Source organism: Oncorhynchus masou, chromosome 28, assembly GCF_036934945.1.
Source record: "Oncorhynchus masou masou isolate Uvic2021 chromosome 28, UVic_Omas_1.1, whole genome shotgun sequence".
In the NCBI taxonomy this organism is placed as follows: Eukaryota; Metazoa; Chordata; class Actinopteri; order Salmoniformes; family Salmonidae; genus Oncorhynchus; species Oncorhynchus masou.
This window is the reverse complement of record NC_088239.1, coordinates 14,973,260-14,994,959: the sequence shown is the minus strand read 5'-3', so window position 1 is coordinate 14,994,959 and position 21,700 is coordinate 14,973,260. Positions and strand designations below refer to the sequence as shown.

Here is a 21,700-nt window from a genome sequence, read left to right as displayed (position 1 = left end):
GTCACAGTTGTTCTCAACTGGCCTACCTGGTTAAATAAAACAAGTGTTACGTAACATGTCTTGTCTCTTTAGGCGGGGCAGAGCGATGCAGCCCTGTCTACCAGCAATGACTCCCTCTCCTGTCGCGATGGCTCCTCCACCGACCCTGACCTTCAACCTCGAGCCTGGCCCCGACCCCTCGGCGAACTTTACCCTACCCAGGGTCACGTGGAGAGGGCGGCGCCCCCGTCCCTGCTGTCTGGGTGTGGTGCCCAGGTACAGCTTGTGACCTATGACCCCCACAATGAGGAGAGGAGACTGAACGGGCTCAACACGGACACCTGGTCCAGCCAAGTGATAGGCCACCCTGAGATGAAGCCCTACCCCTCCAGGATCATGAGGCTCTTCTCTACCCAGAGGAAGTGCACCGTTCCTGGGGACAGTCCGGGCACAACCAGGCCCCTCTCCTTCCAGGGTCCTCAATCCAGTGCCGGGGGCCCGCAGGCTTGGCCAGTCCTGTCAGGGCTTGCCGTCATGGGCTCCTTTAAGAAGCTGCGCTCCTCAGTGCTCCAAGGCATTCAGAACCGAGGGACAGCTAATCCGGATGGGGAGTACATCTCAGCAGCCAACCAGGGTGAATGTAATGGAATGGTCACAAACAATCAGAGCTTAAGACTGAGGTGTGGGGAGGGCTATAGTGTGTCCAGTAGGGTGTCTATTGGCCAGCAGGTGGCTGGGATGAGCCCTTATAGTTCTGAAAATGAAGAGGAGGAAGTAGATAAGGAAGATGGACTGCAGAGAAACACACGCTTTTCAAGGAGTATCCAGAGAGCATATGGGGCGGGGCGCATCTCACTGCTGGACACTGGGCAGAACGGGGAACGCGGGGAGGGTCCAGGACAGGGGGTTTCATCCAATCAGAGGCCAGGTTTAGGCTCTAGTTCAGGGTCTGAGGTGAACCTCCATTCGGAAGAGAGCGTCAACGTGCTGAGCAGACTAACCAAGAGCGCAGACAACCTACACCTTAAGGCCCCTTTCAGACGCAAAGCCCCTTCTCCCTCTCCAAATGACTCACCTGGTACCAGTGGCTCTGTAGTGGCCAATGTGGGCCCCAGCATACAGAGATCAGCCAGTGCCTCGTCCGTGGACCTTAGGGACCGCAGCCAGAGCCCTGGTCGCCTTAGAAGTCCCCTAGGGGCCAGGGGCCACATGTTGAAGCTAGTGGGCAGCATGACTGACCTGACTGTGAGACGCAGGTCTAACCTGTCCCCCGTCACTTGCCCGGGCTCCCCCGTGACTCCCCTGTCCCCCCTCAGCCGTCTCCACGACGACTACTCCCGCCGTACGCCCTGCCTTCCCGCCGGCAACCGTCAACGGCGGCCCTCGCCCGCCAGAACGAGGAACGTCACTCTGGTATCACTGGAACACACGCCAACCATCCACCCCCACCTCCATAGAAGACATGACCATGTCTTCAGTTTCCCAACCAATAGTGAACCTCTTGCTACAACCTCATCTCCCCTGAGGAGCAGCCTGTGTGAGGGGGGCAGGCCTCAGGAGGGTCGGGGAGATGGGTGGAGAGCTCTATGTGACTCCACTCCACTCCCCCAGGGGGAGCCATGTGAGAGCCACAGCAAACACCAGCCAGAGGTCAATGCAGAGGTCAAGACGGCACCAAAGCAGGTAAGATAATACTTTAATGCTCCAATCTGCTACACTGGCTCAGTCCTACTGGAATGTCTGGACTACTGATCTGAAAGACATCAGGTGAAAGCGATTTGCTGGTGGTGACATCTCATTCCTATTTATTCAGCGGGCTCAAAGGGAAGCACAGTGAAAAGTCGTCATGGGGGTGAAGGCAGACAGTCTCATCCTTATCAATTGGAGCAGAATGATCCGTTGTAAGGCCTTTATCGTAATAATTCGATCTTCTGGCAGTGACCTTGTCTTGTGAAATGCAACGTAGTCGTGGAGATATCTGGTGGTTTAGGAAGTGATCTTTGATTATGTCAGGTCTCTTAAAGTCATTTAGATAAGTGAGTGGAGGCGCGTGTCTCTAGCTAACCAAAGAATCCAACGCTTGCGTGCCCATGCCTCGTCCAAAGTTCCTGTCCAACATGATTGATCAAGTCAGTTGTCAATCAGGCTTTACAGCCCAGCTGATTGGCCCCAGCCCTGTGTCACATCTACTGTCACTTTATCTGTGTCTCATAAGCGTCGGTCTAGTGTATTTGTCACCACTGTGATTGCGTGACTCCCAGCAGCCACAGCCGTAGCAGGGTCACGTGTTTGCCGGCTGTAGAGGCCGGCCAATCTGAAGGAGCAGAACAGGCACAGTTAATTATTAGGTATTGTTTATGATTGGTGGTGGGATTGGTTGCATAAGCAAGCAGGGCTCCTGTTCCAGTGTGCTGTGGCTGGCTGGTTATCAGTAAGAGCAATGCTGTCCCCTCCCTTCCCCACTCTGCCCTCAACAACAGGCAGGCAGGCAGGCCACCAGGACAAAGTCCACTAGTCACGCTGGGCCTGGGAGAGTTTACAGAGAGATCTAGGAAAACACTACCGACACACCAGGAATAATACACTGTCTGGGTTGTTAGAGGACTGAATATTCAATCAGAAGACTGGTTTATTTGATTGAGAACCATGATGGCAGATTTTAGTTGATCAGATGGAGGGAAATTAGCTGATTTTCATTGGTTGAAGAGAGAGAAGCAGGCAGAAGGAGAAGCAGACCCAGACCTCGGGACAGAGGCCTGTGAGTGTGTTGGTGTTTGACCATGGTGCTGATCTACTGTGTACCTTTCCAGTGCATATGGACCAGACCAGACCAAGATCAGGAGGAGCTGGAGGTAAAGGAACTTCTCTCTTCTGACATGCCAATGACAAACAAATTAAACTTAACCAGTACAGTATACTAGTAAGCTCTCTGGTCGGTTAAACTAACCATTACAAACAATTTCTCTTGGGCAGTAACCTAAATAGGAGGAAATGTATTCTCTTCTGTCGCTCCTCCTTGTGTGTACACATACAATTTGATAAGACTTTTTACATGAATTCAGGGTATGTGATATGGGAGAAGAATGTGCAAAAATAAATATTCCATATCACTGACATTTGTACGGACTTTCCACAATTGACACGTCAGCTAAACAGCAAGCTCTGTTTCTGATTAACAGACATTCTGTAACGAGGATGTGTTTAATTAGGAGCAGGCATTGTGGGACATCAAATTTGACCTTTCACCTTTACTCTTACCTGCAGGACACATCAGACGAACAGGGCAGAGAGGCACTGTTAGGGGGTGAAGAGGCGCCCTCTCCTTCAGCCACCGGTACCATTCTCACCCCAACATGTTCCCAAGATTCTCCCACCTCACCCATGGCAACAGGCGCAACGGAAACGTCCACGTCTGTCACCCCCAGACGGAGGGCGGGGCGATCGAGGCCTCGGCCAATCTCTGACTACGCTCAGCTGGTTGCCAGGAAGTACGCCATCCCCGAGGAGGAGGCGGAGCTACATCCTGAGGAGAGGATTACAAATGGAACTCCCTGTCAGGACTTCAAAAGTAATGGAGGCTCGCAGGACAGTGACAGCCAAGAGAACTACAATATGAATGGAGATCTCCGGTGCCGGAGAAGACGGCCTATGTCTGTGATTGGAGGAGTGGATCTGTACTCTTCACCTGGCGCTGAGGAGAGAGAGGACCGCCTGCCATCTGTAAGCACCTCACTATTTAACAATGGCTAGATATACTGAGATTTGTGTAACACAGTATGTCAAATAATGCCCTGTTTGTGATTGAAGTGCAAAACCCTTGGACGTTCCCAAAGGCCCCTAACACTGTCCTTTCCATGTTGCTCTAGCCCCTGTCACGCCCCCCTGTCCCATCCCACCAAGTGCCCTCCTACAGGGCTGTGTCGGCCAGGTTCCGCCCCTCCACCTTCTCCCAGAGCACCCCCATTGGACTGGACCGCCTTGGACAACGCAAACTACACAGAGTCCTCAGTGGTGAGTATGTTTGTGTATGAGAGGCAGAGTGGGGTAGAATGTCTGTTAAAGAAGCGTAAAGCAGAGACCGGATTGGCCAACATGCACGCATGTTGTGTAACAACTACTCTGTCCATGTATGAATGTATGAGATCTGAGTTAAAAGTACGCAGAAATGAATAGGGCCTGATTTTTTTAAATATATTTTTTTAAACATTTTAATAAAAAATAAATCCACTGAGTAAATCTAACAACCCGATTCTCGAGCTGCAACACACAGACATGTACGGAGTTTTGTGTCAATGGACATGGAGAGGAATACATCATTACTCAACGTAGCTTCCTCGTGTCTGTCCCTCCTGTTTGTTGTGATGCTGAGTTTGCGGACTGTCAGCTGTAAGTTAACACATGGACTCTGTGTGTTGTGGAAAGGTAAACGCATTGGTTCAAGCTAACGTTAGAGAACATAAGATGGACATTCAGTGGGCTCTAATGTGCCAACAGTTCACTCGCATTTGCTAGTGAAAGAAATTAAATACAAGTACGAAAAATAACTGTTCGCATTTATGCGAGTGTGAAAAACAGTTCATTCTGCGTCCCATTAGTTGTATTTTCCACGTAACATTACGAGGAGAACGCAACCTGATAGACTAACAGTAATTATGATCCACGTAACATTACGAGGAGAACGCAACCTGATAGACTAACTATAATTATGATCCACGTAACATTACGAGGATAACGCAACCTGATAGACTAACAGTAATTATGATCCACGTAACATTACGAGGAGAACGCAACCTGATAGACTAACAGTAATTATGATCCACGTAACGTTACGAGGAGAACGCAACCTGATAGACTAACAGTAATTATGATCCACGTAACATTACGAGGAGAACGCAACCTGATAGACTAACAGTAATTATGATCCACGTCACAAAAAGCATTACAAAAGTGTAATCAAAAATGAATATAAACATCTTGGAATTAAATGGAGTCGAGTTTAGAAGACTGCACGATGAAGAATCAATGAGTGTCCTGTATTAGATTTAGAGGCAGTGCTTCTAAAATGCCTTTGTACTACATTTTAGATTTTATCAATTTTGAAAATCTGAAATGATATATGCGCAAAGAAATACAATAGACACCTTTACATAGGCTGAAACAGACTCTTCTAGCGAACAGCCTTCAGATTCTCTTTGCGGTAGCCTACCGAACAGCGTTCAGATTCTCTTTGCGGTAGCCTACTGAACAGCGTTCAGATTCTCTTTGCGGTAGCCTACCGAACAGCGTTCAGATTCTCTTTGCGGTAGCCTATTGAACAGCCTTCAGATTCTCTTTGCGGTAGCCTACCGAACAGCGTTCAGATTCTCTTTGCGGTAGCCTACTGAACAGCCTTCAGATTCTCTTTGCGGTAGCCTACCGAACAGCGTTCAGATTCTCTTTGCGGTAGCCTACCGAACAGCGTTCAGATTCTCTTTGCGGTAGCCTATTGAACAGCCTTCAGATTCTCTTTGCGGTAGCCTACTGAACAGCGTTCAGATTCTCTTTGCGGTAGCCTATTGAACAGCCTTCAGATTCTCTTTGCGGTAGCCTACTGAACAGCGTTCAGATTCTCTTTGCGGTAGCCTATTGAACAGCCTTCAGATTCTCTTTGCGGTAGCCTACTGAACAGCGTTCAGATTCTCTTTGCGGTAGCCTATTGAACAGCGTTCAGATTCTCTTTGCGGTAGCCTACTGAACAGCATTCAGATTCTCTTTGCGGTAGCCTACTGAACAGCGTTCAGATTCTCTTTGCGGTAGCCTATTGAACAGCGTTCAGATTCTCTTTGCGGTAGCCTACTGAACAGCGTTCAGATTCTCTTTGCGGTAGCCTATTGAACAGCGTTCAGATTCTCTTTGCGGTAGCCTATTGAACAGCCTTCAGATTCTCTTTGCGGTAGCCTAGAACATTCAGATTCTCTTTGCGGTAGCCTACCGAACAGCCTTCAGATTCTCTTTGCGGTAGCCTATTGAACAGCGTTCAGATTCTCTTTGCGGTAGCCTACTGAACAGCGTTCAGATTCTCTTTGCGGTAGCCTATTGAACAGCGTTCAGATTCTCTTTGCGGTAGCCTACTGAACAGCGTTCAGATTCTCTTTGCGGTAGCCTATTGAACAGCGTTCAGATTCTCTTTGCGGTAGCCTACTGAACAGCCTTCAGATTCTCTTTGCGGTAGCCTACCGAACAGCGTTCAGATTCTCTTTGCGGTAGCCTACCGAACAGCCTTCAGATTCTCTTTGCGGTAGCCTATTGAACAGCCTTCAGATTCTCTTTGCGGTAGCCTACTGAACAGCGTTCAGATTCTCTTTGCGGTAGCCTACTGAACAGCGTTCAGATTCTCTTTGCGGTAGCCTACTGAACAGCGTTCAGATTCTCTTTGCGGTAGCCTATTGAACAGCGTTCAGATTCTCTTTGCGGTAGCCTACTGGCCAGCCTTCAGATTCTCTTTGCGGTAGCCTACTGGCCAGGCTTCAGATTCTCTTTGCGGTAGCCTACTGAACAGCGTTCAGATTCTCTTTGCGGTAGCCTATTGAACAGCGTTCAGATTCTCTTTGCGGTAGCCTACTGAACAGCCTTCAGATTCTCTTTTAGCCTACTGAACAGCGTTCAGATTCTCTAGCCTACTGAACAGCGTTAGATTCTCCTAGCCTATTGAACAGCGTTCAGATTCTCTTTGGCGTAGCCGGTAGCCTACTGAACAGCGTTCAGATTCTCTTTGCGGTAGCCTATTGAACAGCGTTCAGATTCTCTTTGCGGTAGCCTACTGAACAGCCTTCAGATTCTCTTTGCGGTAGCCTACTGAACAGCCTTCAGATTCTCTTTGCGGTAGCCTTTTGAACAGCCTTCAGATTCTCTTTGCGGTAGCCTTTTGAACAGCCTTCAGATTCTCTTTGCGGTAGCCTACTGAACAGCCTTCAGATTCTCTTTGCGGTAGCCTACTGAACAGCCTTCAGATTCTCTTTGCGGTAGCCTACTGAACAGCCTTCAGATTCTCTTTGCGGTAGTCTACTGAACAGCTTTCAGATTCTCTTTGCGGTAGCCTACTGAACAGCCTTCAGATTCTCTTTGCGGTAGTCTACTGAACAGCGTTCAGATTCTCTTTGCGGTAGCCTATTGAACAGCCTTCAGATTCTCTTTGCGGTAGCCTACTGAACAGCCTTCAGATTCTCTTTGCGGTAGTCTACTGAACAGCGTTCAGATTCTCTTTGCGGTAGCCTACTGGAGCTTTGTGTAGCCAGTCTGTGTCGATGTGATCATTTGTTTTTATGTTTTCCAAATGATTTTGCTTTTAGTGTTGATTAGGAACTGTGTCTAAAAAGCCAATACATGTGAGCTGTCCCTAGTGATTGGCCCTGTTTGAGAGGTGACTAGCGTTCCTCTGCTATAGAGACTAAACTTGGGGGCATGTGCTAAGAAAAACGTTATAGATAATTATCTCCATTCTATATTGTACATGTAATGGAATAAACATACAGACAATATGCTAATTCCACAAAACATATATTTATATTATATGTTCTGTACTTATCAGTATGAATCTTTTATTTATGTTTTTTAAATACCTTTTCAGAGGACTAACTGAACTAGGTGTGATGCATAATGTTTGTCTAAGCACATGAATCTCCAATTTGCTGCTCGTCTTGTACTCTAAACAGTTGGACAGGGTTGGCAGGTCTGGGAGAGCTTTGAAAGTTATTGTGTAAAATAGTGTGTTTACCATCTTTCCAGAGTGTGTAATGTGTAGAGCAGGGTTCCCCAACTGGCCCGCGGGTGGGCTTTTTTTGTCCCCCCCAAGTTTTCTAAACAAAACCCACAATTATTTATATATATATACATATGTTTAATTATTATTTATTTATTTTCTACATAGACTAAAAACACCAGGAAACCAGCTCCAATTGATTTCATTATAGGAAATCTTTTCCCATGCATAATAGTGAAATGTGATCGTATACAAATGTAAACAAGGTTTGAAATGATTATGTTTTAGTTAAACATATCTGTTTGGGCTTCTTGCGGTCAATTTGCCTTCTACAAATGATTTGTATTTGTCGCAGCCCCCCGACCATCCACTCAAGAACAAATCGGCCCGCGGCTGGATATAGTTGATGATCCCTGGTGTAGTGAGTGCTGTTTGTGTGTGTGAGAGAGCATGTCTGATGTGTGTAACTGTACTAACTCTCTCCTCCCCACTGCAGACGGAGGCTCAGAGTGTTGTGCAGCGGTGGATGGTGACAGTGTGAGTGAGGAGGAGGGGAGCTTCGATGAGCTCAGTGATGTCACAACGTACCTGCAGCCTGGGGTGGGGCTGTCTGCTCTCAGCCAGGTGTGCTGCTTATCTACCTGCCTGCCTTTGTGTTAAATTGCAGGATGCATTCAGCATCAGATGTAACCAATGTTCCTTCAAGAAATTCGGCACTGATCAAATTTCATGTCTGCTGAGTGCAAACTTGAATGTTGAGAAAATTCTGTGCAACTTCCAGTGCGAGTTTATCAATCAAATTTACTTAAAGCCCTTCTTACATCAGCTGATGTCACAAAGTGCTGTACAGAAACCCAGCCTAAATCCCCAAACAGCAAGCAATGCAGGTGTAGAAGCAAGTTTACTCTGAACACTGAGGTTGTACCTGTTTTTAAGTGCTCAAGTAGGCTACTGTGGCTATTTGATCATAATGTAGGCCTACCAGAGTGGCCTGCCATAAAAAAAATGGAGAAAATGGATAATATCTTAACATGTAAATAGCTGTTCTATCATTCAGCCTACAGTAGCAGCCAATATGTGGTGTTCAATGTAGGCCAACATTCCATGAGGCTTTTGGAACCTGCTTTATTTACTCGTCCTTCAGACAGGGAGGTGACTGAAAGAGTTGTTGTTTGATGCAAGAAACCACTCTACAAAATAAAATGCATGATTATTACAGAGAATCAGACAATTGTGCTACCCTCTGCCTATTGACTACTTAGCTTATTCAAGCCCGTCTCAAAATACAACAGTGCCCCTTTAAGACGAAACAAAGCTACAGTGGGGCAAAAAAGTATTTAGTCAGCCACCAATTGTGCAAGTTCTCCCACTTAAAGATGAGAGGCCTGTAATTTTCATCATAGGTACACTTCAACTATGACAGACAAAATGGGGAAAAAATCCAGAAAATCACATTGTAGGATTTTTTTATGAATTTATTTGCAAATTGCAAGTCCTCAACTGGCAGCCTCGTTATAGTACCCACAAAACACCAATCTCAACATCAACAGTGAGGCGACTCCGGGATGCTAGCCTTCTAGGCAGAGTTCCTCTGTCCAGTGTCTGTGTTCTTTTGCCCATCTTAATCTTTTCTCTTTATTTGCCAGTCTGAGATGGCTTTTTCTTTGCAACTCAGCCTCTGCCTTTGTGCCATTGGAACACAGGAGTGATGGTTGCTGATAATGGGCCTCTGTACTCCTATGTAGATATTCCATAAAAAATCTGCCGTTTCCAGCTACAATAGTCATTTACATCATTAACAATGTCTGCAGTGTATTTCTGATCAATTTGATATTTTAATGGACAAAAAATGTGCTTTTCTTTCCAAAACAAGGACATTTCTAAGTGACCCCAAACTTTTGAACGGTAGCTAATACATTATCACTTGTGAATGATTCCCAGCATAAGAAACCATGCATCTTTTTTGTGACTTTTTCATAGTTGCACACCTATGTAGCCTAGCCCATAGGCCAATATGTTTTAATAGGTTTGTATCACAACTGCAGTGGCCAAATAAATAATTAAAAGTATGCGCACTAATCTGCTTTACAAGGGGTGTAGAGCCTAACAGGCATATGTGTTTGGGGAAGAACATTTTCCACCATTATGTGCTCATTGCTGCGCTTATAATATGAAGAAATAGCCGTATGGTTTATCAACATTTTAAGCTGAACGTTTTGATCTAAAAAGTTTTTTTGATGCTAGTGGTTGTATTAATTTGGGCTCTATCCCAACTGTCCCAGACTATTTTTTTTTTTATTAAATCTTCATTTATCGCACATAATAGAACAGGTCTACTTTTGTACTATGGGGGTCAGTAGATTAACATAGTCTCGGGCTTTTGCTGTTCAAAGTAAATGTGAACAGTTCTTCCAATATCTTCAATATGCACATCAGAGTTGGATAAGGACGTGAGAAGTTGCGTCACCCGACGTGTCTGTCTTAATTTGTAGCCTGTAAGAAAGACCCGACCAGCTAACGGAGAGCTGTGTGAGTGAGAGACTCTTTGGATTGCACGGCACACTCAAAAGAGAAGAGCACAGCACTTCGGGCTGTAAAAGGAATGGATTTGTTTTAGGGTGCATTACGGCCACAAAGGGGATTCCGCCGTGAAATTCGAGGCGTTATCAAGTGCGTGTCAAATTGTGATTGAGACTATTGAAGTGTCCAGCCTGCGCCATAAACAATACAGAACTCATGCCTTTTCAAGCTATTTTCTTTCAAATGATCATTAGTGTCATCATGCAGCCTTACAATGTATTAAAAATCAAAACAACGTTTGTAGAACAACTAAAGTTACATTTAATAAATCTAAATTAAGCATATAGGAATACCTGTTTCTTTAACTGCTCAACACTGAATAGCCAAATGTGCGCACTCAATCGTTTGGAGAAAATATTTATTTTATTTAGCTTTGTTCAATTGTATTCACCATACTATAAAGTAATGCAACATAATTATAAGCAAATCTTGTCTGCTAAATGAAATAGTGTAGCCCACAGCCATATGGCATAGCCAGTTCAGGACCTAACATAAAGACAACTCAGAGTATGCTATTCTGTTCTTCTGAAATAGTCTACATTTTCTTCATATCATGCTTCTTTAGACCTGTCTAAAATAAATCATGGATTTATTGTGACGGTGTAGTCTATAATACATGGATTTATTCAACTTTTTAAAATGTGTGGAAGCCAGGAGATGCTTAATGTGTTTGTTAATTAACGGTCAATTACCATGAGACTGACAGTTATTCACTTGACAATCACAGTCTGACAAAATTTTGTGACCACCACAGCCCTACTCACGACCGCTCATGCTGTAAACACAGTCCAGTCCAGTAAATGGTACAGATCCATATATGGCAATGGTCTATTTGCATGTAGGCCTACTGCAGCTCTGATTGGTTACGCTGCACCGGTCTGTGTAGAGTACAGGCTGAGTAGTGCGTGTCAATACAATAGAATCCTACTCCGATGCGTTCTGTCTACAACAAAAGCTAAGCTGTTGCGTTGAACGTGGATAATATTGTGTTGATTCGATCACAATTGCCACAGTAAAGAGAAACCTTGAGTGTTAACTTCCACTCCATAATAAATACAAATTGTTGATTTTTTTTACAGAAAAAATGGAGGAATGCCTTGGGAGATCGATCAGTCGTTGAATGAAGTTCAATATCGTACTTCTCTCTGTGGGCTGATATTTCTGTGCGGCGGTCTGGGGGCTACTGCGCGCAGCTTAGAGGGAACATTGGATAAATGTCTCCAAGACAATATGCCGTTTCTGCAATCCCTGATGTGTGTGTGTGATCTGTTTTGGTCTGAGTTTGGACGCAGCTCTGGGGTCCCAAGTCCAAGCGTAATCTGTGTGTCAGACATGAGTATGCTGTGCATGTAATTCTGTATTTATTTGTGCGTGTCTGTCATTACATAAGCTCGGTAACCCTCCACTTCTCTTACCCTTTTTTCTCTCGCTCTTTCAGTGGATCAGCCAGGGTCAAGCTGTGTATGCAGAGGCCCTGTGGGACCATGTGACGATGGAGGAGCAGGAGCTGGCGTTCAAGGCGGGGGAGGTGATCCGGGTGCTGGAGGCCCCTCACAAGGACTGGTGGTGGGGCATGGGGGCAGACAAGGAGGCCTGGTTCCCCTCCAGCTTCGTCAGGGTAAGACAACACGGAGTCAACACATTTGTGCACTAGCCCTGTTGCATTGAAAATAAAAAAATCTGTCAAAGTCAATTATTTAACAGCTCTTTGTGTTTTTTATTGATATTTTTTCACAACAACAAGAAACAAACAGATCAGGTCATGAGGCAAAAAGAGGTCAAAAACAAAACAACTTTCTGAACAAACCATTGACATGATCGGCTTGGATCAGGAAGCAAGACAATACAACAAGTGTCCATGTTTTGTCTTAAGTAGACATTCTGCCCTCTGTGTAATTGATGTTTACGCTAGACCCTGCCAGCTGTCTTGGCTGCAACCCAGCCCCTTAGTAGTGTGTGTTCAAGGGAAAGGGTAGTGTGGGTTCAGAGGTTTTGGGTGTTTCCCTGGTGAATTGTGTTGATTTACAGTTGCATCTTAATTAGGCAAGCTATGGTAACCATGGTGAGGCCAGTTAATTGACGGGGGGGTGACCGCTTGGTAATTGCCCCTGTTGGGGATTGTTGGCGACGGACAGGGGCTTGTTAACCATACATGGTGTTTCTAATGTTACCATAGGGATGTAGGTTGGGTTAATAGGGTTTAATTCACAGATGCGTGACTCTGTGGTTCACCTGGTAACGTGTGTGTGATTTGACAGGTGCGTGTGAACCAGGAGGAGGATTCTGGAGCGGAGAGTGTAGAGCGTTGTGCTCTGGACCAGGAGAACCCACACACTGCCCCCCGGGACACACACAGCGCTGAGCACCGCCACCAGATGAGGACCAACGTGGTCAAAGAGATCATGAACACAGAACGCATCTACATCAAACACCTCCGGGACATCTGTGAGGTGGGTGGAGGCTCAACCAGAAACATTAACCCGACCCTAACCCATGTGTCCTCCATAGTCACTGACATTACCGATAGGGTAGAATTTACCTTAGTTTTTCTCTCCTGCTCTCCTCTCTTCTCCTTGCCTCTTTTTGGAAAAATGGTCAAAGGTAATTGAGGAGCGGAGGAGAGGAAATGTGTGAACGAATGCATTTGTATGAAATGAAACTCCTTTTCTACTCACGCTTCATCCGGCAAATGAAGTTTAAACTGGTGGAATTCCAGAATAATTGTGTAAAGTGATAAAACAAATTAGCTAGTTGTGCAACGCATTTTATAGATGCAAGGAGAACACCTGATTTCAAGATGCTTTGAGAACACCTGATTCAAAGGGGGCGTAGCACTTCCCTGCTATTTGCCGCAAGGACACTCTTGTGCATCATCTGTCGAAGTAGGAAATGGAGGAGGGGTGTCTTCTCGACCACTTATCAGTTTCCGGGTCACGGAGGAGAGGACAGAGGAGTCCAGGAGAGAAGAGGACTGATTTACCGAAATGACAATCTCCCTAAAGCTCTGGATTTTCACCCGCTTCATTGGCGCTCCCCCTGCTGGACAAACCTTGCGTTGTCCGCAACTCCATAGTAACGGTTATTCCTTGTTACAACTAAAACATCTGACAATATCTAATGCTTTTCCCAGGGCTATATCCGTCAGTGTGGTAAAAACCCAGGCATGTTCACTGAGCTGCAGCTGAAGACCATCTTCAGTAACATCGAGGACATCTACAAGTTCCAGAGACAGTTCCTCAAAGACCTGGAGAGGAAGTACAACACAGACCAGCCTCACCTCAGTGAGATAGGAGCCTGTTTCCTCTTACAGGTACGTTCTACTGTTGGTTCTACCTTTCTACACACACTCACACACATACACAGATTGTATTACTAAATGCAGCATTTTTCCAAAACATTTCACTATACATTTCAAAGCAGTCACATCCCTATTTGGTAAGGTTTTATTTAACTGTCTCTCTTCCCTCTCTCTCCTCTCTCCCCTCTCTTAGGGTGAGGGTTTTTCCATCTACTCTGAGTACTGTAACACCCACCCTGCAGCGTGTGGGGAGCTGCAGCGCCTCATGAAGCTGGGCAGGTACAAGCACTTCTTTGAGGCCTGCCGGCTGCTGCAGCAGATGATTGACATCTCCATCGCCGGCTTCCTGCTCACGCCTGTCCAGAAGATCTGCAAGTACCCCCTGCAGCTGGGAGAGCTGCTCAAATACACTCCCAAAGACCACAGGTAGGCCACAACACACACACTTTACAAACTTCACAACACCCACGTGTGTGTGTTATATATACACAGCTCGTTGTGCAACACACAAACCTTTTCACACTCTCCAATGCTGTTGATGTTGTGTGCTGTAGTGACTACGGTGGAGTGAGTGATGCGTACGAGGCGATGAAGAACGTGGCGAGCCTCATCAATGAGGGGAAGAGGCGCCTGGAAAGTGTTGACGCCATCGCTCACTGGCAAGTGGCCATCCTACGCTGGGAGGTGAGAATCTTCCAGGTGTATTATTACTGTAGCAGGCAGATGTTATCCCTGTGTGTTCTAACAATGAATGCAGCTCAACCTAATGAATGTCTGTCTCTCTGTCATTGTTCCTTTCAGGGAGCAGACGTGTTGGAGCGCAGCTCGGAGCTGATCCACTCTGGAGAGCTGACCCGGATCGTGTGCCAGGGCAACAAGACACAGCAGCGCAGCTTCTTCCTGTTCGACCACCAGCTGGTGTTCTGTAAGAAGGATGTGCTGCGCCGCGACCTGCTGTACTACCGCGGCCGCCTGGACATGGACCACACGGAGCTGCTGGAGATGCCCGATGGCAAGGACCCTGAGCTGGGCATCTCGCTGAAGAATGCCCTGTGGCTCCGGAACAGCTCCACTCTGGAGACCCTGTGTTACCTCTGCTGCAGAAAGCCCCAGGACAGACAGCGCTGGCTGCAGGCCTTTGCCAGGGAGAGACGGAGGGTACAGGAGGACCAAGAGATGGGTGAGGAGGGGTGGAATGGAGGGAAAGGAAAGAGGAGACGAGAGGGGTTGTTGGGAAAAGGAGAATGTGTTGAATGACATTTGATTGTCTGGTATTTGTTTTGTTTTTTCATGACAGGAATGAAGATCAGTGAAACGCAGCGAAAACAAGCAATCTTCAATGCGAGGAAATCCCGACAAGGGAAAATTAAGAGTAAGCGTTAATAAATCATGCTTTTCTGTTCTTCCGATTGCTGTGCATGTGGTTTTGGATTCATCACTATTGCAAATAATGTTTTTAAAATGTGTTTTCCATTTCCTCCACAGCCATGGGCTACTCTGGCAATGTCCCGCCCCACCACCAGCCCCTGCATCCAATTCACCAGCGCCACGTTACCGTGCCAACCAGCGTGCCTCAGCAGCAGGTGTTCACATTGGCCGAGCCCAAGCGAAAGCCCGCCCATCTGTGGTACACCTTCACCCGACACACCTTCTTCAGGAAGTGAGGATCCCCCGCCTGGTCCTGACTCTAAATGGTCTCACCAAGAAGCGTCCTGATAACTCAGAAAAACGTACAGTTGTTATGGACCCACAGGACAGTATCTGTGCGCGTACTGCTTTGTGTAATGTGTGTTTTATCAATGTGTTTGTGTTGCCTCTTAAAGTGTCTGTGTGTTTTGTTTGTTATGGCATTATCTTTAAGTCTGTGTTTATTTGTCTAGTTAAATCAGTGCCTGGACTTGTTAATATACATACAGATGGACACCCCTCCATGTTGCTGGTGTGGTGAAGATACTGCTTTGTAGTCTGAGATCCTTTAAACCCAACCGCCGAGCAGAAACCTGTATTATAGTAATTATGGCAATGATGTACTACACGTTCAGCTTTTAAATTACCTGTCCAATATTTACCTGATATCTTGGTTTTAGTTTATTTCTCTGAGGCTGGACCCTGTTGGCGTTAGACTGCTAGTGAAAGCACAGCCCACACACAGGACAGTGTACACATGTACCCACGGGACGATGTACCATCAGGACAGTGTACCCACGGGACGGTGTACGTACGCACGCACACACAGGATGGTGTACGTACGCACGCACACACAGGACGGTGTACGTACGCACGCACACACAGGACGGTGTACGTACGCACGCACACACAGGACGGTGTACGTACGCACGCACACACACAGGACGGTGTACGTACGCACGCACACACACAGGACGGTGTACGTACACACGCACACACGCAGGACGGTGTACGTACGCACGCACGCACACACAGGACGGTGTACGTACGCACGCACACACAGGTTTACACACGCACTAACCCTGTTATCACTGTTGTAAATAAACTGTACCATATGCAAGTGATGTTGGTTGTGAAAAAACATGTGCCTTGTTTTGAAAATGATCTCGTAAGTGGAATAGAATTGTATCTGATCCCACCAGACAAATATATTTTTTTATTTTCAAGAGTGAGCACATGCCCTACTTTCAACTTAATCTAGAAGTTGTAATAGTGGAATGCACAAGTAGAATCCTCTTGTCATTGCAGACCTTCGAGAGCTATTTATAGCTTATCAGAAATGTCCATATCAACTAGCCCATGTCAGCTAATGTTTTTTAGCTATGTTTTTGAGCCCATAGATTTTGTTTGTCAATCGAATGTCACATGAATGCAAAATGTTTAGCGTTGCAAGAAAATTAGCTTTAAAACGGCAAAAATGTACCTGCACCGCTTGACAAAATGTGTAGAATTGCAGAAAATAAGCTTTAAAACCTGCAATATTTCCTGTTATGTTATGAACAGTGCTTGTGCTGGTCGAGCGCAGAAGAGATGGGGCCTGACTGAAAAAGTGTGATCCTGCTTTGTGTACCCCTCAGGTACTTAGGTATCTGGGGAAATGTACCATACACATATCTGCTATAATCGGATGAATTATATCACAGATGATCCCACTGAATGAGCCCCAGCAAACAGAGTATCTGGCGCAGGTCACGTTGCGTTCTGTATGGTCACTGGTTCCCACAGAGGCTCATCTGTGCGGTCTGATCTGGTTACGTTCACCTGGCGGCTCGGTAGATAGCGAGGCCCCCACAGTAGCACGGTTTAGCCAATAGCCTACACAGGCCTGCCTTTTCCAAATCTAGATTTGACCTTTTAAGAGAATGGAAGAGTATAAATGACAGATGGCACTCTGAAGCGAACGATCCCGTGATATGAGAGGCGCGAGGTAATTAATGTCGCTGTGTCGTGGGAAAGAGCGCGGGGACGGTGGACAAACTGGTGGAGATTACAGATATGGCATTGCGTCTCAAGGGGACAGTGCTATTTTAATTATAGCATATTCTTTGAGCGTTACCTAGTGTAGATTAATGGGAATAAATTGAATTTTTAACCAATTTAGGTTAGGCCTCAGTGACTAGTAGAACGGTCATTGTGCAGCCAAATCAACCGAGTGGTCCCCATAAAATGTTCTTTAAGTAGCCTACTTAAATCGAAAACGTAGGCTTTAGGCCATTCACTAAGAATACATGCATTTACAGTGTGTGACTGACTACTATAAAGGAGTCATTTTCGTTGCCATGAGAGAATCGGTACCTCGTTATCACGATAGTTTAAGTATTGCGCGCGGTTTGAGATTACAAACGATGGCGTTACTTTAAGACATGAAAACTGACCACATACAGTTTTGTACAGTTTTCCCATATAATCCAGCCTACTGCTTGGAATATTTGACTGAAGACTCCATATTAATGGTGTGTGTGTGGTAGCTGTCCTCAGAGACTGTCCTCACAAGCCTAAAGACTCATTAATGGTGGGTTTGTAGGAGCTGTCATCAGAGACTCAGTCAGAGTTGCAAAGAAAAAGCCATCTCAGACTGGCCAATAAAACTAAAAGATTAAGATGGGAAAAAGAGCACAGACACTGGACAGAGGAACTCTGCCTAGAAGGCCAACATCCCGGAGTCGTCTCTTTACTGTTGACGTTGAGACTGGTGTTTTGTGGGTACTATTTAATGAAGCTGCCAGTTGAGGACTTGTAAGGCATCTGTTTCTCAAACTAGACACTAATGTACCTATCCTCTTGCTCAGTCGTGCACCGGGGCCTCCCACTCTGGTCAGAGCCAGTTTACGCTATTTTGTGAAGGGAGTAGTACACAACGTTGTACAAGATCTTCAGTTTCTTGGCAATTTCTCGCATGGAATAGCCTTCATTTCTCAGAACAAGACTCTTGTTGCTTCTCTTTGTTTCTGGCCATTTTGAGCCTGTAATCGAACCCACAAATGCTGATTGTGCAGATACTCAACTAATATAAAGAAGGACAGTTTTATTGCTTCTTTAATTAGAACAACAGTTTTCAGCTATGCTAACATAATTGCCAAACGGTTTTCTAATTATCAATTAGCCTTTTAAAATGATAAACTTGGATTAACTAACACAACGTGCCATTAGAACACAGGAGTGATGGTTGCTGATAATGGGCCTCTATACACCTATGTAGATATTCCATTAAAAATCATCAGTTTCCAGCTACAATAGTAATTTACAATGTCTACACTGTATTTCTGATCAATTTGATATTCTTTTAATGGACAAAAAATGTGTTTTTCTTACAAAAACAAGGATATTTCTAAGTGACCCCAAACTTTTGAAAGGTAGTGTGTGTATATGTATATACATTTATAAACTTGGTGGTTTGAGCCCTGAAATCTGATTGGCTGACAGCCGTGGTATATCAGACTATATACCGTGGGTATGACAAATATTTATTTTTATTGCTCTAATTTACAGTTTATAATAGCAATAAGGCGCCTCTGGGGTTTGTGATATATGATCAATATTCCACGGCTAAGGTCTGTGTCCAGGCACTCTGCGTAGCGTCGTGAGTAAGAACAGTCATTAGCTGTGGTATATTGGCCATATACCACACCTCCTCGGGCCTTATTGCGTAAATGTAACAGGATGATCTATTTTGGATGCCATTTAAATGGAGTTGATGGAGAGAAAGTAAGACTGCAAGAGTGCTAGTGCGTGCACTGATTTAAAGCAACAGTATTCAAGTGATAGGCTGTTTTAAAACTCTGCAGCTGCAATATTAAAAATAATCATCTTTACAATTAAAAAACAAGGTGGCCCCCGAAAGCCAGATGGAGAAGTGTAAATTAGATGTGCATTCGGTCCATATATTATTGTAGCATAGACTATACTGCAGCAAATGTAGGCCTACATGTCACAAGGAAAAAAGTTACCATGATGAGATGATAGGTCTTTCATGCATTGTCAAATCAAATCATCAAATCAAATTTATTTATATAGCCCTTCTGACATCAGCTGATATCTCAAAGTACTGTACAGAAACCCAGCCTAAAACCCCAAACAGCAAGCAATGCAGGTGTAGAAGCACGGTGGCTAGGAAAAACTCCCTAGAAAGGCCAAAACCTAGGAAGAAACCTAGAGAGGAACCAGGCGATGAGGGGTGGCCAGTCCTCTTCTGGCTGTGCCGGGTGGAGATTATAACAGAACATGGCCAAGATGTTCAAATGTTCATAAATGACCAGCATGGTCAAATAATAATAATCACAGTAGTTGTCGAGGGGGCAGCAAGTCAGCACCTCAGGAGTAAATGTCAGTTGGCTTTTCATAGCCGATCTTTAAGAGTATCTCTACCGCTCCTGCTGTCTCTAGAGAGTTGAAAACAGCAGGTCTGGGACAGGGAGCACGTCCGGTGAACAGGTCAGGGTTCCATAGCCGCAGGCAGAACAGTTGAAACTGGAGCAGCAGCACGGCCAGGTGGGACTGGGGACCTCAAGGAGTCATCATGCCAGGTAGTCCCGAGGCATGGTCTTCCTCTGAGAGAGAATTAGAGAGAGCATACTTTAATTCACACAGGACACCGGATAAGACAGGAGAAGTACTCCAGATATAACAAACTAACCCTAGCCCCCCAACACAAACTACTGCAGCATAAATACTGAAGGCTGAGACGGGAGGGGTCAGGAGACATTGTGGCGTCATCCGATGATACCCCTGGACAGGGCCAAACAGGAAGGATATAACCCCACCCACTTTGCCAAAGCACAGCGCCCACACTACTAGAGGGATATCTTCAACCACCAACTTACCATCCTGAGGCAAGGCCGAGTATAGCACACAAAAATCTCCGCCACGGCACAACCCAACGGGGGGCGCCAACCCAGACAGGAAGATCATGTCAGTGACTCAACCCACTGAACTGTGCTCCATACTGAGATGGGCTGTCTGTCCTCACCCTGAGCATTGATTCATCATGCAGAGGCTGTAGAGAAGATAGATTTATCATTTAACAGTTCCATTTTATGCCATGCTGTTCATAGAAATCATTTATTAGAATTTACAGTTTTCTCGCAGTTATTTATCCCAGGAAAAGGGAGTGGTTGTTGTACATTAAATCCCGGTAAATCTCTAAATATCCCTCCCTCAAACATTTGGCCAAGCTGTGCACAGGGGAGCAAGTTTGCCACAATTTCTGTTGCACGGATGGTTATGTGGATTGTACCCTTTCATAGTGGTCCCATTGTGCCGCACTGCATTCCAGGGCTCCATGTGACACCTGCCTGCACAGTTTTGCAGAGTAAATGATTCCTCTGCTTCTGATATGCTCAGGTCAGGTTTCTGTCCTTTTTCTACAGAGCTTTAGACTCGCAAAATGGGTCTCCTCGCGCCATCATTTCTATGGCTAGGATATTGTTGCATGCTGCCTTCATGGAGACAAACGGGACAGTGCCATGAGGGTTCTCCCTAAAAGCAGAACTTGAGGTTTACAGCGTCTCGGACATTGTTCTGCTGTCGGTTCACCTGCAGAGGTGAGAGAGATGGCTTCAGCACTCACTGCACTTTTCAACCTGCCAGAGCAGTAAGGGGAGACAACGGGATGCTGTTCAGGCTGCACAATCAAAGCAACGGTCTTTGTAGGTATAGATTTTCATCAGTTTACTTTTCATTATGTTAGGCTTTAAACTGTTAGAACTCCTTTCTCCTTATATAAGTGGATGTGCTGGTTAACCGATAATGGATATGAGTCTGTGACCAAGTTTCCCCACTTAGAACTTATGGTTTATCTTAATAGTAAAATCTGTCTCTAGGGGTATCGGGTTCTTGCTCTCATGAATGTCTGTTCAGAGTGCACCTCTTGATTGAGTGCTGACACTGTTGCACGAGCCCGTGGGAAAGCAGACCCCTCCAGCCACACTTTGTGCACTCCCTCGGGGAATCCTGCCAAGACGACAAATGTTTTACCAGTACTTCAATTCCTTCAGAAACAAAGGACAGTTCACTGCTGTTGTCACTCTCTGTAACATGATGTAGTTGTCTGTTTACCCTACTGTACTTAGTGAACAGTACATGGTGTGATGGAAAGGTGGGTACTGGGTTGTCTACATTTTGGATTAAGTACCTTTTGAATTTGAACTTGAAAAAAATAACTTGAAAATGTAAGCTACTGTTAGATATTTGGTTATACCTTTCATCACCTCGCAATCTCCCAAGGAGATAGAGAGAGAAAGCAAGAGACAGTAAGAGAGATACAGAGAGAGACAGACAGGTTGAGAGATAACGAGAGACACCATACAAACATAGAGAGCGGGGGATTGTGTTTTGTGATGTGCTGCAACATGCTCTCACAGTCTCACACTCTCACACTCTCACTCTCACACTCTCACATCAGAATATGTTTATCCATGTTTCTCAAATGTCAAATTTCGAAGTGTTTGGTTACTTCTCTGTATCATTCCAGGGTTAAGTTTAGGCATTAACTCAACTCTTACCTTAACTGTTCTGACATAATGCCTAACCTTTAGAATTAAGGTTTGGAATAGGCTTGAAACAAAAATACCAGAAATACAAAAATACCAGTCACAACTCCCTTGTAGGGACCGACGCCGGAGATGAGAAGCAGGTACGGA

General features: G+C 45.5%; 1 protein-coding gene across 1 annotated transcript in view; it reads left to right on the top strand.

Annotated features, from left to right (window-relative positions):
- Positions 1–16,126, top strand: part of LOC135517238 (uncharacterized) — a 30,183-nt gene extending 14,057 nt beyond the window's left edge. Inside the window, exons 2-14 of the mRNA XM_064941358.1 lie at positions 73–1,662; positions 2,790–2,831; positions 3,244–3,699; positions 3,846–3,990; positions 8,214–8,341; positions 11,736–11,915; positions 12,556–12,747; positions 13,428–13,607; positions 13,789–14,021; positions 14,150–14,279; positions 14,397–14,775; positions 14,893–14,967; positions 15,081–16,126. Of these exons, the coding sequence (XP_064797430.1) occupies positions 73–1,662; positions 2,790–2,831; positions 3,244–3,699; positions 3,846–3,990; positions 8,214–8,341; positions 11,736–11,915; positions 12,556–12,747; positions 13,428–13,607; positions 13,789–14,021; positions 14,150–14,279; positions 14,397–14,775; positions 14,893–14,967; positions 15,081–15,259 (3,909 nt within the window). The 3' untranslated portion in view covers positions 15,260–16,126. The remainder of the gene's footprint in view (positions 1–72; positions 1,663–2,789; positions 2,832–3,243; positions 3,700–3,845; positions 3,991–8,213; positions 8,342–11,735; positions 11,916–12,555; positions 12,748–13,427; positions 13,608–13,788; positions 14,022–14,149; positions 14,280–14,396; positions 14,776–14,892; positions 14,968–15,080) is intronic.
- Positions 16,127–21,700: the final 5,574 nt, after the last annotated feature.